Raw genomic sequence first — 16,846 nt, forward strand, 5'->3', positions numbered from 1 at the left:
AACTGTGTTCTTGTATTAGCTTCTGTGTTTGAATTCTCACACTTAAAAAACAAAACAAAACAAAACTTCCACAGTTCTGTTTGCTTATATAAGCCCAGATGCATTGTTAGTATTTAACTCAATATAGAAAACAAGTTAAGATACCTAAAGGTAATATATACTACCAGTTCCAATTCCACTCCTCTGTTGTTTAAAGGACTAGTGTGTATCAGCTGCTGTTTATATCAGTCCTTAGGTTATAAGAAATCCAGTATAGCTTCCCTCATTTCATGGATTAGGAAATTTATGAGGTCTAACCTTTATAACCTAAGCTAAGTAAATGTCACACATCTTAACCATCAGCAAGAAAGCTCTCACACACACTGAACCAAAGATACAAAAATAGTCTTTTCAAATTTCATTCCAATCTCCCCAAGCATTGCAAGGCACAATACATTAAATAAGAGCCATGGCAAAAGCTATAGGAAACGGTAATCAATAAAACACTTCACAGCAGACTGTTCACTCCATGAGTTCTGTCAAAAATATATTGAGAGGACTGCTCATCTTTATCAGAATGATTTTATCAAGCACAACAGAACATTCTGGATTCAGTTCACAGAATAAGTGCTCTAACAGAAAACATGGGGGTTCAGTTTTCTAGGCTTAGAAAATAAATTTTACGTTAAGTGCTGAATTAGAATTTCCTCAGTGAGAAGAAAATTTATACAACTTGTATATTTACTCCAGTAAGTGGAGCCAGGTTTAGGGTGGCTTGAGGAGAAGGAAAAGGCAACCCACTCCAGTACTCTTGCCTAGAAAATCCCATGGATGGAGGAGCCTGGTGTCCATGCGGTCGCAAAGAGTGACTTCACTTTCACTTTCACTTTCAAGGAGAATGCTATCTATAACATTCCAGTTGCAAATAGTATTTACCTCTTTTTCTTTGAGTCTGGCAGTGTAGTCCTTGCTGCCTGAGAGTACTGAGATGTCCCCGACTATACCAGCGCAGCGATCTGGTAGAGCTTAGGTAAGATGGATCCTGAATGCATGCAGTGAAAGACAGTATAAACCTAACTAAAAGCCTCCTCATGAGAACATTTACAAGACACACCTGACTTTCACAAAGCCCTCTTTATACAACACACCTGAGTCACAAATTTCTCATATCAGCCATCTACATTCCTGGGAAGGAAAACGTCTTTCTTCCACATTGCTGTCAAAGTAGAGTGTATCTTCAAATTCAAAAAGGTATGTCAAATAAAATAGCCACACTCTACATAAACTAAGTTTAAGCAGTAAAAAATACAACTCAACCTTCACGTATTAAGTGTATAGCCTTCATTTTATTCCATTGTATTCGGCTCACTTTTTAGATATGAGATTTTAATTGCTTACCTTTTTTCAATTTTCTTTTTACTTCCCTTCCTTCTTTTTGTCTAGCACTTTCTGCATATGTGATAAACCTCACATTACTAGCTCACATTTTCTTGCTTATTTCTTCTCTGCCAAGATCCCATTTCTCATGCATCAATATGCAGCAATCTGTCTTCTACTGGGAACTGCTTAAGTACCCAAGAATACATTTCATATCAGGCGAGGAAACTTCCAGTTCTCTACATGAATTCGAATGAGTTTACTTGTCCTACTAAGAGGTCTGTTTTATAGCCTATTAAGTGAAGAGACTGGATTTAATCATGGTAAGTTTCTTTTACTCTAATATCCTTTTTTTTTTTAGTGAAAGTAGATAATAAATAATTGCCTTTCCACAATATTAATTTAAGAGATAATATGTATTGAAATTCATATTTGTTTAATTAATAGTTGGGTACTTTTCCCAAAGGCATTTTTATGTTTTATACTTTTGAATTTTTACCTGTGTTGTACCCATTTTACTACTGTGGGTTTTTAATATTTTATTTGTAATGAAAAGATTGAGATAAATAGTGGAAATCGAGTGAGCAAGATTTACAAAAGCTCCTCTCTTGAAACAGAGAGGAAAAATTATTTCAGCCTGGGCTCAGGAGAAGGTATAGTAATAGGAACTGAGTAAGGCCTGCTAGGGGAGAAGGCAATGGCACCCGTCCACTCTTGCCTGGAAAATCCCATGGACAGAGGAGCCTGGTGGGCTGCAGTCCATGGGGTCGCTACAAGTTGGACACAACTGAGCAACTTCACTTTCACTTTTCACTTTCATGCATTGGAGGAGGAAATGGCAACCCACTCCAGTGTTCTTGCCTGGAGAATCCCAGGGACAGGGCAGCCTGGTGGGCTGCCGTCTATGGGATCACACAGAGTCGGACACAACCGAAGCGACTTAGCAGCAGCAGCAGCAAGGCCTGCCAGGAGGTTGGCCATTTTGACTACTTGGCGGGAGCAGTCTTACTAGTGTCGAGCTCCCTTAGATTAGGTGCCTTGGAAAAGCTTTTACTCTCTAATTAGCTCCCTAGATTAGAAGTCTCTGAAAGGTTTTTGCTAGAACTGAACTGCCAAGCCCATACTTAAGAATTTTAAACAGCAGATTATCCTGAGTCTTGAAATTTTCTGGATTGAGATGAAATAGTGAAAAGAAAATTTCTCTGTTGGTATTTGCAGAATTGCTTTTGAACTGTGGTGTTGGAGAAGAGTCTTGTGAGTCCCTTGGACTACAAGGAGATCCAACCAGTCCATCCTAAAGGAAATCAGTTCTGAATATTCATTGCAAGAACTGATGTTGAAGCTGAAACTCCAATACTTTGGCCACCTCATGCGAAGAGTTGACTCATTGGAAAAACTGTGATGCTGGGAGGGATTGGGGGCAGGAGGAGAAATGGACGACAGAGGATGAGATGGTTGGATGGCATCACCGACTCAATGGACATGAGTTTGGGTAAACTCCGGGAGTTGGTGATGGACAGGGAGGCCTGGTGTGCTGAGGTTCATGGGGTTGCAAAAAGTTGGGCATGACTGAGTGACTCAACTGATACTGATCTGCAGAATAGTCTGGCAGCTGAGGTAAGAGTATGAGTGACAAACAGGAGGCAATGTAACGTCAAAACGTAGGGGGTAAAAGCCTCCATGAGGAGAGTGTGATTGAGTATGGCATTACCACACACCCACCCACAACCACACACACAAACTGGCAAAAAATTCAAATCACTTGGGTAAAAGAAAAGGAGCAAAGGAGAAGGAGTATCCAAATTCAGCTTAAATCCAGCTGAAAATTGGAGCTTTAATAATTAGAAGATCTACTGGAAAATCATAAAGAAGAGCTAGGCTTCCTTGGTGGCTCAGATGGTAAAGAAACTGCATGCAGTGCAGGAGCCCCGAGTTCAATCCCTGGTCAGGAAGATGCCCTGGAGAAGAGAATGGCTACCCACTCCAGTATTCTTGCCTGGAGAATCCCATGGACAGAGGAGCCTGGTGGGCTACAGCCCATGGGGTTGCAAAGAGTCAGACACAACTGAGCAACTTTCATAGAAGAGCTATTTTAGTATTTTAATACTAAATTTAATACTAATTTTCTGTAATACTGATAATAAAGCCACTCAGAAAAAAAATAAATCTACTAAAAAAAGAATATCAGTACTATATTTAAAATGTTAGGCAGAATGTAGTCATTATTTGACATAACTATAAAGTTTTGGAAAACAAAGGTGAGAGAAATCCAAATATTCCACTTTTGTCCTTAAGAGTGGCTTGAATTGTTGGAAAATAATTGTTTTGGATGATAATTTTGGACTGCTATTAGCAATATTTACTTATACTTAAGTCATAAATCACTGTGATCAAATAATTTTTGGTTCTTAGTCTTTTGGGGAGGTACCACACCATTTCAGTGTAGTCAAGTATATCACACTCTGTTTAAAGCAAAATAAGAGTTAATACTTAGTCAAATTTTACTAATATCACTGACAATGTTTTTAACCACAAACACAGACATTCCTTTTTTTAAACAAAAGCTTGATGATTTAATCTCTTATTTGACCAAACATTTTTAGGAGTTATAAAGGCCCAGTGGTATTAGACTTTAATTAATTTGATAAATTATATTATAAATGAATTTACTCGTGTACTATTAAATATTATCATAAATAATTAAAATTAAGCTATACTTGTCAAAACAGTTTAATAAACTGGACTCAATTGTAGTCACCTTGAATTTCTAGCATGTTCATTTTCTAATTCACAAAATCTAATAAGTCAAGAATGAGAGTTCTACATTTGAACTAAGAGGGTTCTAAGAAAATTATTAGGCTTACTTGAAAATAGTAACTTAAAAACTATGTAAAATGATTATTTATAAATGAGATGAATAAAATATCATTAGCATCAAACTAGGCAAAGACAACTCAATCCATGATTAATACAGAACATGGTAATTTGGTAAGAAGTATAAACTGAGGTTTTACTATTAGCAAAATACTTTCACATTCATTAAATCATTAGGGCCTTATAACAACATGTTGTAAGGTATCCTTTAGAGGAGAAATACAAGGACTTCCCAGGTGGCTCACCATTAAGGAATCTGTCTGCCAGTGAGGAAGAAAAAGATTCAATCCCTGTGTTGGGAAGATCCCCTGGAGTAGGAAAGGGCAACCCACTCCAGTGTTCTTGCCTGGAGAGGAGCCTGGAGGACTGTAGTACATGGGGTCACAGAGAGTTGGACACGACTGAGCATACACACACATAGAAAAAAGTTTAGGAAATTGGGTGCTAGTAGAGGATGGTTAGTCTATCAGTATTACTCTGGTAGAAATAATACGTGTGGTATCAGGCAATTTGGGGAACAAGTACCTCATGAAGGTATAAACAAAATAAGGCAGAGGAAATGCACATCAGGAAAGAGACATGAGCTGGAAAATAGTGGGAATTTGAGCAAGCAAAGCAGAAGAATGATGGAACTTTGTATGTAACTCACTCTGTCAGCAGAGCTTTCATCCTATGCAAATACTATAATGGAATTTAAACCAAGACATAAAGTAAACAGTAATTAGCTATGCTGCCATACATAATTTACTTAGCACCAACCTAGAGGAAGAGTCTGGGACGTGTTTCTGATGTATGCGAAGAATAAGGTGGAATGGTCTGGTGATTTTTGTCTGCTCAATTGTGCTCCAGGGTACAGACTTCTTGAATCCTAAAACTGCCTACCCGTGTTGCTTCATCCATTTTTACCTTTCAGCACTGCTGTCTGAGAAGAATGGAAGCTTACGGTTCTGATGCCACAGACATTCACTTGGGGTTTGAGAAATTGCAGCATCCTTCTGCTGATCTTAATCTTCTTGCCTCTTACTTTGTAAAGGAGGACTGGGTGAGCCCAGAGTACACACAGGCAAGTGGATAGTGACTCAAGAACTCTGTGCTGTGTTTAGTGGCTCAGTCATGTCCGCCTCTGCGTGACCCTATGGACTATAGCCCACCAGGCTCCTCTGTCCATGGAATTCTCCAGGCAAGAATACTAGACTGGGTTGCCTATTAGGTAGAAAATAACACAGTTAATTTCATTTGAAAGCCAGCTTCAGACCTAGTTAAGCAATTTGACCAAGAACACATGGGAAATGGGAAAACTGAACCTCAAATCTAGATCTTCTGGTTTCAAATTTACATTTTTATCCTATAAATTAACATTATAAACATGACATAAGTTACATTATCTATGACAAATTTCTGTAGTAGAAAGTCATATTTTTTTTTACTAGTTGGGGTAAATAAGTTGTCAAAGGTTGATCTATCGTTATGAGGATAGCTATTCATATAGTATCCTAATATACTGAAAAATTCTTCATTCAAAAATTGCACTCCTCAAATATTTAAATAAAACATATATGTTGGTGAATAATCTCAGAATTCAACTATGGTAGCTAGTCAGTCAGTTGAGTCGCTCAGTCGTGTCCGACTCTTTGTGACCCCGTGAATCACAGCACGCCAGGCCTCCCTGTCCATCACCAACTCCCGGAGTTCACTCAGATTCACGTCCATCGAGTCAGCGATGCCATCCAGCCATCTCATCCTCTGTCGTCCCCTTCTTCTCCTGCCCCCAATCCCTCCCAGCATCAGAGTCTTTTCCAATGAGTCAACTGTTCGCATGAGGTGGCCAAAGTACTGGAGTTTCAGCTTTAGCATCATTCCTTCCAAGGAACACCCAGGACTGATCATTAGAATGGTCTGCTAAGGTTGAGATAAAATCTACCTGTCATCTTCATAAATGCTGTCAATTTCCTCCACTAAATTTTTAGCAAGGCTGTTAGAGTCACATCTTTTCTCTCCTTCTTTGTTTAAACTGACATGGCACTGTAACTTACGGTGAGATTAAACAAATGTCAAGTAATATGAAAGGGAAAGAAAAGGAAGTCTGTAACATATTCACATTATACACATGCCAAAAAATTACTCCTTTGGAAACCATGGTTGAAATGACTGGTACTCACCCACATGTGGATATTCTTTCCTTTCTTGAGGATATGGGGATGACAGAAAGGGCTACATGACTAGTTTTGGCCAATGACACAAACAAGGACTGAGGAAAAGGAACAGCTAAGATTCTGCAGTCTCCTCTTCTTCTGTCGTGGTGATTTTGGAAGAGGACGCATGGCCAGGTGCTGGAGACACATTCAACCCAGCCTGGATCACTGAATGGCCACCTGAGGTACACCTGCCCTGGAGAATCTGAGGGAATCAGGGTAAACTTGGAGTAGACGAGAAACAGCTCAATGCTTCTGTGATACCAGTTGTTTGCTACCACAGCATGCACTCGTCTATCTTGGCTTATGTTTTTACTTTCTATCTGCCAGCATCTTTCAAGTAAGTTTCACTTAAATGTCTGTAAGCTTTATAGATGACCTGTGCACAGTGCAGGGGCTGTGCTTTGAGCAGTCCTGAGAAGGGGTGAACAATGTGGGCTGTGGAAGCTGACTTCCTGCCTTACAATCCTGCTGTGACCACCGCCTGGCTCTATGACCTTGAACAGCAGTGGCACAGTTTCCTCATTTGTACAATGTAGATAATAATACAGTGTCTAAGACATGGCATTTTTAGGAGGGAAAAATGATATTATGAGGGAAAAATAACACAAAAACACACAGAAGAATGACCCAAGGCAAACCATTGATAAGGGCTAGATAGCATGTATTGTCAACATCAACTCTAACCTACCCAAGGGCACACGATGTTTTATTTAGCTGACCCCAAATTCCCTTTGGTGGTTAGGATAATTGACAACTACATCATCAAATAGTTGAAAAAACCTATCTATAGTCTAATAACAAAAGGATGGAAATGCTTTTATTAGAGCTCTAATGCACTGGTTCTTTAGATAGATCCACAGAGTGGATCTATTAGCTGTCAGGGTCAATGTTAAACAGATGAAACTCCTAAATGAAATACCAGTAATGGAAGTGACACAGGTAGTGTCAAACGGTATTACTACTATAAAATCAGAACTTGTTAGGGGAAAAATAATCCAGAATAACAGACAGCCTTTGAACTTAAGATAAAAAACCAGAAAGGTAACGCCTCTGGTATAACACATGAGAAAATGAAGCTTGAATTATTCAACAGCTCATTCATTTTGATGGTAGGGAAATTGCCTGAAATCCCTTTCACATTCTGCAAAGATCAAACATATTAGGAATGTCAAAATAATATTAGACATCCCCTTTCAAGAGTCAAAATAACTCCTCAGAACAAAGGAAAAAAAGGGCAAAGTTCAGGGCTCTAAAGAACACAATTAAATGCTGATATTGTGGGGAAAAAAACATGGAAGTCCTGCTGGTACTATTAATAAAATGCCAGCCAGTCATTTACTAAGGGGTCAGTTTTGACAAAGCACTGAAACTGAGGTTCTGGATTTCTTCACTTTTAAATCAGGTTAATAATTTCTATTTTATACATTCATATGAGAATTAGAAAAAGCTAATGTATGTAAAGTTTCAGAAAAGATTAAAAATATTAGTTTACCCATCTTTGATCAGTCTGGAAGTCACAAGTCATAAGCAAAGTTTCCTATGTATTTTGCTTGGTCTTCACATAGTTCTATATCCCAGGTTGATCTAACTATGTTTTAAAGAGAATATTGTTTGCAGAGCTTCTTTATGTTCCACTGTGCTGCTGCTGCTGCTAAGTCAGTTTAGTCGTGTCTGACTCTGTGTGACCCCATAGACGGCAGCCCACCAGGCTCTCCCATCCCTGGGATTCTCCAGGCAAGAACACTGGAGTGGGTTGCCATTTCCTTCTCCAATGCATGAAAGTGAAAAGTGAAAGTGAAGTTGCTCAGTTGTGTCTGACTCTTAGCGACACCATGGACTGCAGCCTACCAGGCTCTTCCATGCCAATACCTTCTCTGCTCTAGGTTTATCCAAAAGGACCGGAATGATAAATCCAAGTGCTTCCAATGAAATAACACCCTTCTTAAGGGATGCTCCACTAAAATGCAGCTAATGCAGTTTTATGGGTTCCCCTGGTGGCTCAGTGGTAAAAAAATCCACCTGCCAATGCAGGAGATGCAAGCTTGATCCCTGGGTCGGGAAGATCCTCTGGAGAAGGAAATGGCAACCCACTCCAGTATTCTTGCCTGGGAAATTCTGTGGATAGAGTATGGTCAGCTACAATCCATGGGGTCACAAAAGAGTCAGACATGACTTAGCGACTAAACAGTAACAATGCAGTTTTATGTTCAACACTGCTGCTTGCCCAAATGGCAGTATCACACCTATCATTATTTCAGAATCAGGCAACTTACACAATTCTAAAATCGTGAAAGGTTTAGTCTAAAAATTTGAATACAGTGTCACAGTTCCATATGGACTCAAAAAATGTCTGTGATTTTGCAACAGTATCTAGTAAACGTCAGATTCTGTGTACTTTACTTAATTATGTGATATGGAATTTTATTGCTCATAAAGCATTTCCTCACTTAGAAAACATCACTAGGTACAAATGCACAACAATGCAATCTTTTGCTACAAATTTGAGTGTACATTACAGCATGTGAAACTGGGGAAAGACCAGAGAAACGGGAAAGAAACCTGAACCAGGACAAATACAAGACATTGCATTATTGCCTATATTCCATGGGAAAAAATTCAGTCAAGGCAGTGATTCAAGACTTGATTACATCATTCCCAGAGCAATTACATGTGGAACTACTCAGCCTTTTCTTCACGGAGCATCCAAGAGCTATAATTAGAACATGCAGATAAAACGTCCTGCAGAGTTTCAGAGACTGTGTAGCTGCTGTTTTTGGTGATGTTAAAAGCAACTACTGATTTGTCTAAAGAAAGCCATATAATGTACAGTGCCTTATTCCTTTATTCTTTAAGCAGTTAGATGCAGGCATAATTCAAACCCAAGATTTTTCAGGTTAATTAAATCGCTTCAGTTAATGGCAGACATTTTTTTTCATAGACTATTATTAAACTAATAAGAGGAGGTATGAATATAATCAGACTGAAGAGTGGGGAATTTCTTTTCTTCCATGCCCTGTATTTTTTAGCAGGTATTTTATATTTAGCTTAAGCATGGCCTAAAAAAATCAGTTTTATTTCCTTTTATAACTCCTATAACTACTGAGAGATGGAAGAGAACTTTGGTCAACTTTCTTTTCTTTTCACCACTTAGCAGTGGAGATACAATAACCTCTCATCACAAAAATGGGACCACCTGTGTTTAAACTAACAAGACAAAATTTTTTCTTGTTGTTCAGTTGCTAAGCTGTGTGTGCATGGACTGCAGCATGCCAGGCTTCCCTGTCTTTCACCATGTCCCAGAGTTTGCTCAAATTCATGTCTAGTGAGTCAGTGATGCTATCTAACCATCTCATCACCTCAGCCTCTGCCTATTTTTCTTATTCCAATTTAATTAATGGATATAGGTTTTTGAGCCATATGTTCTACCTTTCACTATAAAGAGATGTGGTCATAAGCAGTACTACCACTTTTATTTTGTAGAAACATTATCTCCCAAAGGAATATGGAGGTCAGCTTTTTGGTATACTACTCCATGGAGTAGAATAAAAGAGTTAAAATCATGATGTGAAAAAAGACCATGCTCTTAAAGATTTGGGAAAAAAAAATCCTGCTTTGGTATATTAAGGAAGAAAAAATATAGACCATGTTTTACGATGATTTAATAAATGACGTGCAGAACTTACATTTCAGAATTTAAATTTCAAAAGCAAGAGTTGGCTGATTACAAAAACTGCACTGCCACTTATGGCACTTTAATTGCAAGTTTCCAGGCAAATATTATGACACTCTATGTTAATTACTTTCCATGTTTTACAAGTTTATATATATTTAGAGGCATGACTAAGTTCCAGTGAATGTTAAAAAATTATTGGGCAAAAAACCCCTATTGGCCCAATATATTCTATTCTATACATTAGTGAAAAAAATAAAAATAAAAAGGAACATATGGAACAAAAAACTAAAAAGAATGCCCAACACTTGCTGTAATCTACCATTTAATGTTGACTAAGTGATAGACTGTAATAAGAGAAGAAGGTCAGCAACTGTAACTTTCTTAATGCTGAGGCTGAACGCAGCTTTACAGGCCAATAACTTAGAAATGTGTTAAATAAAAACAGGAGTTGTGGTTTTGGCATATGTCACTAATCAAACATAAAAAGATGATCTTTTATGAGGTAGCTTTGTCTACAATTTGAGGAAGAGAGATGGCTTTGAACTTCAGAGACTGTGTCTAAGCATATGGCTCAAATATCCTTAACCAGCAAGCTTAAATCATCCAGCTTATTCAACTTGCTTTAGTGCAAATGAGTTATCTGCTCCATGGATGATATGTGACTGTTAGTAAGACCATTTTTGAGGTCCAGGTTGGTTCCCAGACATCGCAAGGTTCAAAGTCTCAAACTATAATTATTAGGTCACAGTAATTGACTGTGGAAGAAAGACGGTCTGAAGAGAGAAAAGAGCAAGTCTTCTATGACTGTAATATAAAAAGGCCTAACACCAGATGGACATTTGAAAGGATGTAAATATTTAAATCTAGAAAGGTGATAAAATCCTGGGTTTACTTATAACAAGCCTAAATGAACACATTAAAACATTAAGAATATATGTGTAATTCTGATATTCAATAAGTCAATTATTTGTTTACCTGGCACACATTTATTAAACATACGGATCATACAGTTAATACACTTTACATTCTGGTCTTTGATTATTGGTCTTGTGTTCTGTAAGTTTCTGAAAAGTTGGATTTATTCTGCTTGCATTATCTTCATGTCCAACACACACACAACAAAAATCATGCAGAGTAAATTTTCAACATGATATCTCTATTTTTTTTTCCTTATTTCATTGTTCCTTTAAAAAATAAACTTATTTTCTTTAGGAAATTATGCTTAAAATATATTATCACTTTAAATAGGAAGTTGTTCAAAAATAGTATTCCAAATTATTATGATATAACTTGAAAAAGGCAACAAAGAAATATGATTGAAGAGTACCTCTCTGCAGCAGCAAAAATTAAAGTTTTGAGATCAAAACCCAAATATTCAAAAGTATTACAGTATTCTTTTTTAAGTTGCATAATAATCAAATCTCCACTAAAGACTCCCTCTACTCCTGCCACTTTATGGACACATTTTGCCCAGGCACTTACCTTTCATCATGATTCTAAGGGAGTAAACCCATTTCTCACTCCAGGGCAAATCACACTATCAGTCCAAATCATGGTAGTTAAGAATTGGGTAAGTATCACCTAAGCTGACAAATTAAAGAGAAGCACATTTATTGGATATTAGAAGGAAAGGATTTCCTCTCTCCCTTTTATAGAATAACAAAGAACCCTGGCATATTTCACCTCTGAGGGGAATCAGCTTAAGGCAAATGCTAAAAACATCCTGTTCCGGAAACATCTGTATTTTCCCGTATGATTCGCCTATAAAAGAGGGACGCCCTCGGGGAGGCAGAGAGCCTGATGATGCAGGAGGTGAGTCATCCCACTGCTTCAGTGAGCTGGTTTATGGAGCGTCCGGGAGGCATGCTGAGAGTGAGGGGGACCTTCAAGGGCTGGCATGCACTAGATCATCCTTGAGGTGCCAAAATGGAAGCACACCATATGAAAATGTATACAGTCCTATTTAGTACCTGGATTATGACATTTAATTTGAAACATTCTGACTTATACTCACAGTGATCTCCAAACTCTGTCAGAGTTGCTATCCATTTTGATGTAAATTACCATGTTAATTACCATTGAGTGAACCACTGCTTCATTTGAATTCCGAGGAACATTTGGTTTTGTCATTATTTACCGTTGTTTATTGACATATATTTCCACAGACCAAATCTTTCATTACATATATAGGTGGACATAGGATCATAATTGTATAGCATAGAAAATAAACCTTCTTGTATCATCCTCAGCATTTAATTATGCAAAACTAGTGACAAACATCTTTAGAAAAAAATAATAAAATAGTCCTTCAGTATTAAAATTTCTTATTAAAAAGCATGACATTGAAGTTAAGAGTATGGCATGTTATTAATGCATAGATGAGTCAGGCATGAATAAAATGAATCTAATCCCATCTCTTATAGTAAATCAAAATCTTTGACATCTACAGTTTGTAATGGGTTAACTGAAAAAAAATGATATATTCAGTTTTTTCAATATTCTGTGGTTTCTGATCATGTAACTTTTTAAACAATGAATACTCAGGATATAAACAACGTACTGCATACTTACCAGGTGATTTTTATGTCACTCTGCTGAATGCAGGATAAATATATTTGGGCTTTTTATTGCTTGAGTAGAAAGTGCTCATTACTTATTATTTTATGTTTATAATATAGAAAAATTTTAAAAAAACACAAAAAAAAACAACAAAAAAAATGCTTTTAAATGGCATACATCACACTGTTGTAGTGGTAGACTTCCTCAAGATCGTCTTCTGTGGTTTTGGTGCAATGGGAGGAGGCACAGTTGCAGGTCTGAGGGGCGGGAAGCTGTTACTGTGGCTTATTCCCAGCCCCCCGTTTTCTAGTGGAAAAGGAGGGAGATGAGGGGGAAGTGGGTGGGGAGGGCCTTGGGGAGGAAGCTTTCCTGGTGGGTGGACGGGTTCACTGTGTAAGTGGACCTCCCTGTTCTTTACGTGATACCTGGTGTCACAGTCAGGACAATAGCCATGGTACTGGACTTTTTCATTAAACCTTACTCGTTCCCGAGGCCCAGCTTGGGGGCACCTGTCTTTTTCGGGTCTGTGCATCAGAGGCTGCCCGGGAGCCTTGTCCAAGTTACTGCTGGGTTTGCAGTAGATGTCTCCATTGGGGATTTTGGTTGGTGCCCCAGGGAAGCCTCCATTTCGCAGAAGGGTGCCGTTGGTCTTTACCGGATTGACAGTGGGCACCACTCGCTGGGAGTCTTCACACTTCACGGGTGTCAACCGTGGAGGAGGCGCTGGAGGGTTTGGCTTTCTCAGGACCGTGAGGATAGCAGATGGGTGGGCTGGGGGCTTAATGAGGGGGGCATTGGCCTGCACTTTGATCTTCTCTATGCTGGAGGCTGTTGTCCCGCTTGAGCTACTATTCAGGGTGTCCGTTTTGGAACTGTCAGTCATCTCATCCTCCAGCTGTAGGTCAGAGGTCAGGGTATCGATCTGGTCAACCACCTGGTAAAAAGGACAAGGTAATCATGTTGAATAACGACCCGAAGCAAAATATACCACAAATGTCTTCCTATTTCATAATCAGATATGGGAACAGGGACTAATACTGAATGGTGAATTCCATTGTTCTTAAGTTTTCATTCAACAAATTTAGAGTATCTACCAGAAGAGCACAAACTATTTGATAACATAACGATTTCACATGTCTAGAATATGTTATTTATGTATTATGTTCTATTCCTGACTCTGCTGTATCCAAAGATAAAATCTAATACAGAAATGTAACTGATTTTTAAAACTGATTTACAATGTTAGGTTCAGGTATACAACAAAGTGACTTGATATTTTTATAGGTTACCCTTTATTTAAATGTATTATAAAATATTGGCTATATCCCCTGTGTTGTACAGTATACCCTTGTAGCTTATTTATTTTATATGTAGTAGTTGGTGCCTCTTAATCACTTACTCCTATTTTCCCCTCCCCTCCCCTTCTCCCCACTGGTTATTAAACTGATTTTAAACAGAGGAGGGGGCTTTCCTTCTGACTTACCCTGTAGAAAGCATAGGAGAACATTAATCTCATGCTGAAATGAAACAAAGCCTGATAACCTGGAAAAATCAAAACTTTTCTAGAGATTATCAAAGAACTGAGATCACAAAGTAACCAAATAAACTTAACTGTAAAGAGCTCCAAACCCTGTGAGGGTAGACAGGACACAAAGACTGTTCCATCTTTGGCCAATCACAGGGAAAAGATGTAGTATACAAAAGTGAGTAAAGAAAACAGCCAAGACATTAAAGAGCAATTAAAGGCAGGATGTGCTATCATGACAAGGTAGAAACTTGAGGACCCCAGACACAATGTAGCCTGTTCTCACTTGGCGCCCCTTTTTCCATAGGCTTCTCTGAGGGCAGGCAGAGACTGCAAAGAGTCCCTCCTGGGCAAAAAAAACTCACCCATTTCCCAGACCTTTCTTATACAACAGAAGCCTTCAGCACTAGGGGGATGGCAAGAAGTCCTCTAAACTCTAAGACATAGGCAATGATCTGCTGCTTCTAGGCTGGAAGAAAGAGGTGTCTATGTCCTTGGTGAAGGAGGTGAAACATTCTCTTGTATCCAGGAATCTACACTACTTTTGTCTGCTACCACTTGGGGGAAGGATCCAACTCATAGCTGCTCAGTATATGCCAAAGACACAAGACAGAATCAGGAAGTCAAGTAAGACTGCAGGCCCATCACACCACAATGCAGGATCAACCCCGAGTGTAAGAGAGTGCTTGTGAAGACATGGAGTTCTAGGCCATGCCTTTCTAAGGCAAGTTGGGCAGGGCCAGCGGAGAGCCATGGAGTTAAGGAATCCAACACCTCCTACGACCGGCCAGCTTAGAGTTTCTTAGCTGTTAAGTCATGGTCTGGGATAGTCCCTGGGAAACATAGTCTCGGCTCAAATGCTCAATTTCAGAGCCAGGAAGTTTGACCCTCTGTCATTTACACTCTCTGAAGTCACAGATCTTAGAGAACATTCTCACAGCTGCCGTCCATGTACTATTATGTTTAACGATGAAGGAAGCTATGGGTGACTTTAGAAATAATTTATTTTCAAATGGAATGAGTCCCTTCATCTCATGTTTCCATATGTAGGCTTTTTCCTCCTCTCTGACTCAGGCTGAAGTGTGTTCAACTGTGAAGTTAGCCCTTTGACACAAGATTGGGCTCAAAATGAAGACATCATAACCAACCAGAAGGTAGAGAGGACGTGGAGAATCTACTTCTTCCACATGTGAGTCTTCTGTGATTGGTTAATACTAGTACCATGAGAGCTAGGCCTTCAATTTTAGCTCCTGAATCCACATTCACTTCTCTCCATCTTCCTTTCTTTGATCCCAGTCTGAGCCTTGCCTCCCCTCTCAGTTCTATAATCTCAGTGATCTTTTAAAACACTGAATTGTGTTTTTGTCATTCCCTGCTTAAAACTTTCAATACCTGCTCATTTCTTCTGTGATACATATCAATTTAACATGGTGTCCAGGGGCTTGCGAAGTCTCAGTGTAGTTCTGGTAATTGTTGAGTAACTGGCTCTTAGGGATATGTGTGAATCCTGATTTAAAGAGTTTGCCAGTTTCCATGGTGTGGTCTCATGCCATGGTTAACTTCAAGTGAGTAAGGCAGCATCACTGAATGTAAGACTGGGAAGAAACATGTAAGTGTGTATCATTATAAATAGTTTCCACCGTACCAGTAGAATAGACATAAACTCAGGAGTACAAATACATATTAAAATGTAGTAAAATAATTAGGAATGACTAGAATTAGACAAAAAACTTTTCTTTTTAATGTAATGTATTTAATATAGGTTTGTATATTTCGATTTTCAATAACAGTTATTTCACAACTGGCTCACAAGATTTCTGAAAATAAAACAATTAGCCCTTTTTAGCCAGTATGAGACAGTACTCCTAATGACCTTCTATATGTTGTTGTATGTGTATGTGTGTGTGTGTGTGTGTGTGTGTGTTAGCCATTCAGTCTTATCTGAGTCTTTGCAATCCCATGGACTATGGCCCACCAGGTTATTCTGTCCATGGAATTCTCCAGGCAAGAATACTGGAGTGGGCTGCCATTCCCTTCTTCAGGAGATCTTCTCCACCCAGGGATCAAACATGAGCCTCCGGAATTGCAGGCAGATTCTTTACCACTTGGGCATCAGTTGTTGTTGAATCACTAAGTTGTGTCCGACTCTTTGCAACCCCACAGACTAAAATACACCAGGGTTTCCCGTTTTTCACTATCTGCTGGAGTTTGCACAAACTCATGTCTATTGAGTCAGTCATGCCATTCAATCACCTCATCCTCTGTGCCCCCTCTCCTCTTGCCCTCAATCTTTATTAGCATCAGTATGTTTTCCAATGAGTTGGCTCTTTGCATCAGTTTGCCAAAGTATTAGAGCTTCAGTTTCAGCATCAGTCCTTCTGATGGATAGTCAGGGTTGATTTCCTTTAGAATTGACTGGTTTGATCTTCTTGCTATCCAAGGGACTCTCAACAGTCTTCTCCAACACCACAGTTTGAAAGCATCAATTCTTTGACTCTCAGCCTTTTTTATGGTTCAACTCTTACACCATACATGACTACTGGAAAAACCATAGCTTTGGCTATATGGACCTTTGTTGGTAAAGTAATGTTTCTGTCTCTTTCTTTTTTTTATCTCTTCTTTTTAATTCGCTGTCTAAGTTTGTCATAGCTTTTCTTCCAAGGA

The 16,846-nt window shown here is 38.8% G+C and overlaps 1 protein-coding gene and 1 long non-coding RNA gene across 10 annotated transcripts in view; one reads left to right on the top strand and one right to left on the bottom strand.

Moving 5' to 3' along the window:
• PRR16 (proline rich 16) overlaps positions 1 to 16,846 on the bottom strand; it is a 1,143,323-nt gene that overhangs the window by 177,864 nt on the left and 948,613 nt on the right. For all 9 annotated transcript variants that reach the window (XM_086410719.1, XM_086410721.1, XM_086410723.1 and 6 more), the window contains one exon: positions 12,670 to 13,591. In XM_086410719.1, the coding sequence (XP_086266845.1) occupies positions 12,836 to 13,591 (756 nt within the window). In that variant the 3' untranslated portion in view covers positions 12,670 to 12,835. The remainder of the gene's footprint in view (positions 1 to 12,669; positions 13,592 to 16,846) is intronic.
• LOC147369018 (uncharacterized) lies at positions 1,132 to 13,294 on the top strand. The gene is made up of 3 exons (XR_015167126.1): positions 1,132 to 1,230; positions 1,493 to 1,679; positions 11,754 to 13,294. It is a non-coding gene; the product is annotated as an uncharacterized LOC147369018 (long non-coding RNA).

The sequence above is a fragment of the Bos grunniens genome, chromosome 7 (genome assembly GCF_055505025.1).
Source record: "Bos grunniens cultivar Pamir isolate PY7600 chromosome 7, Bosgru_T2T1.0, whole genome shotgun sequence".
Lineage (NCBI taxonomy): Eukaryota > Metazoa > Chordata > Mammalia > Artiodactyla > Bovidae > Bos > Bos grunniens.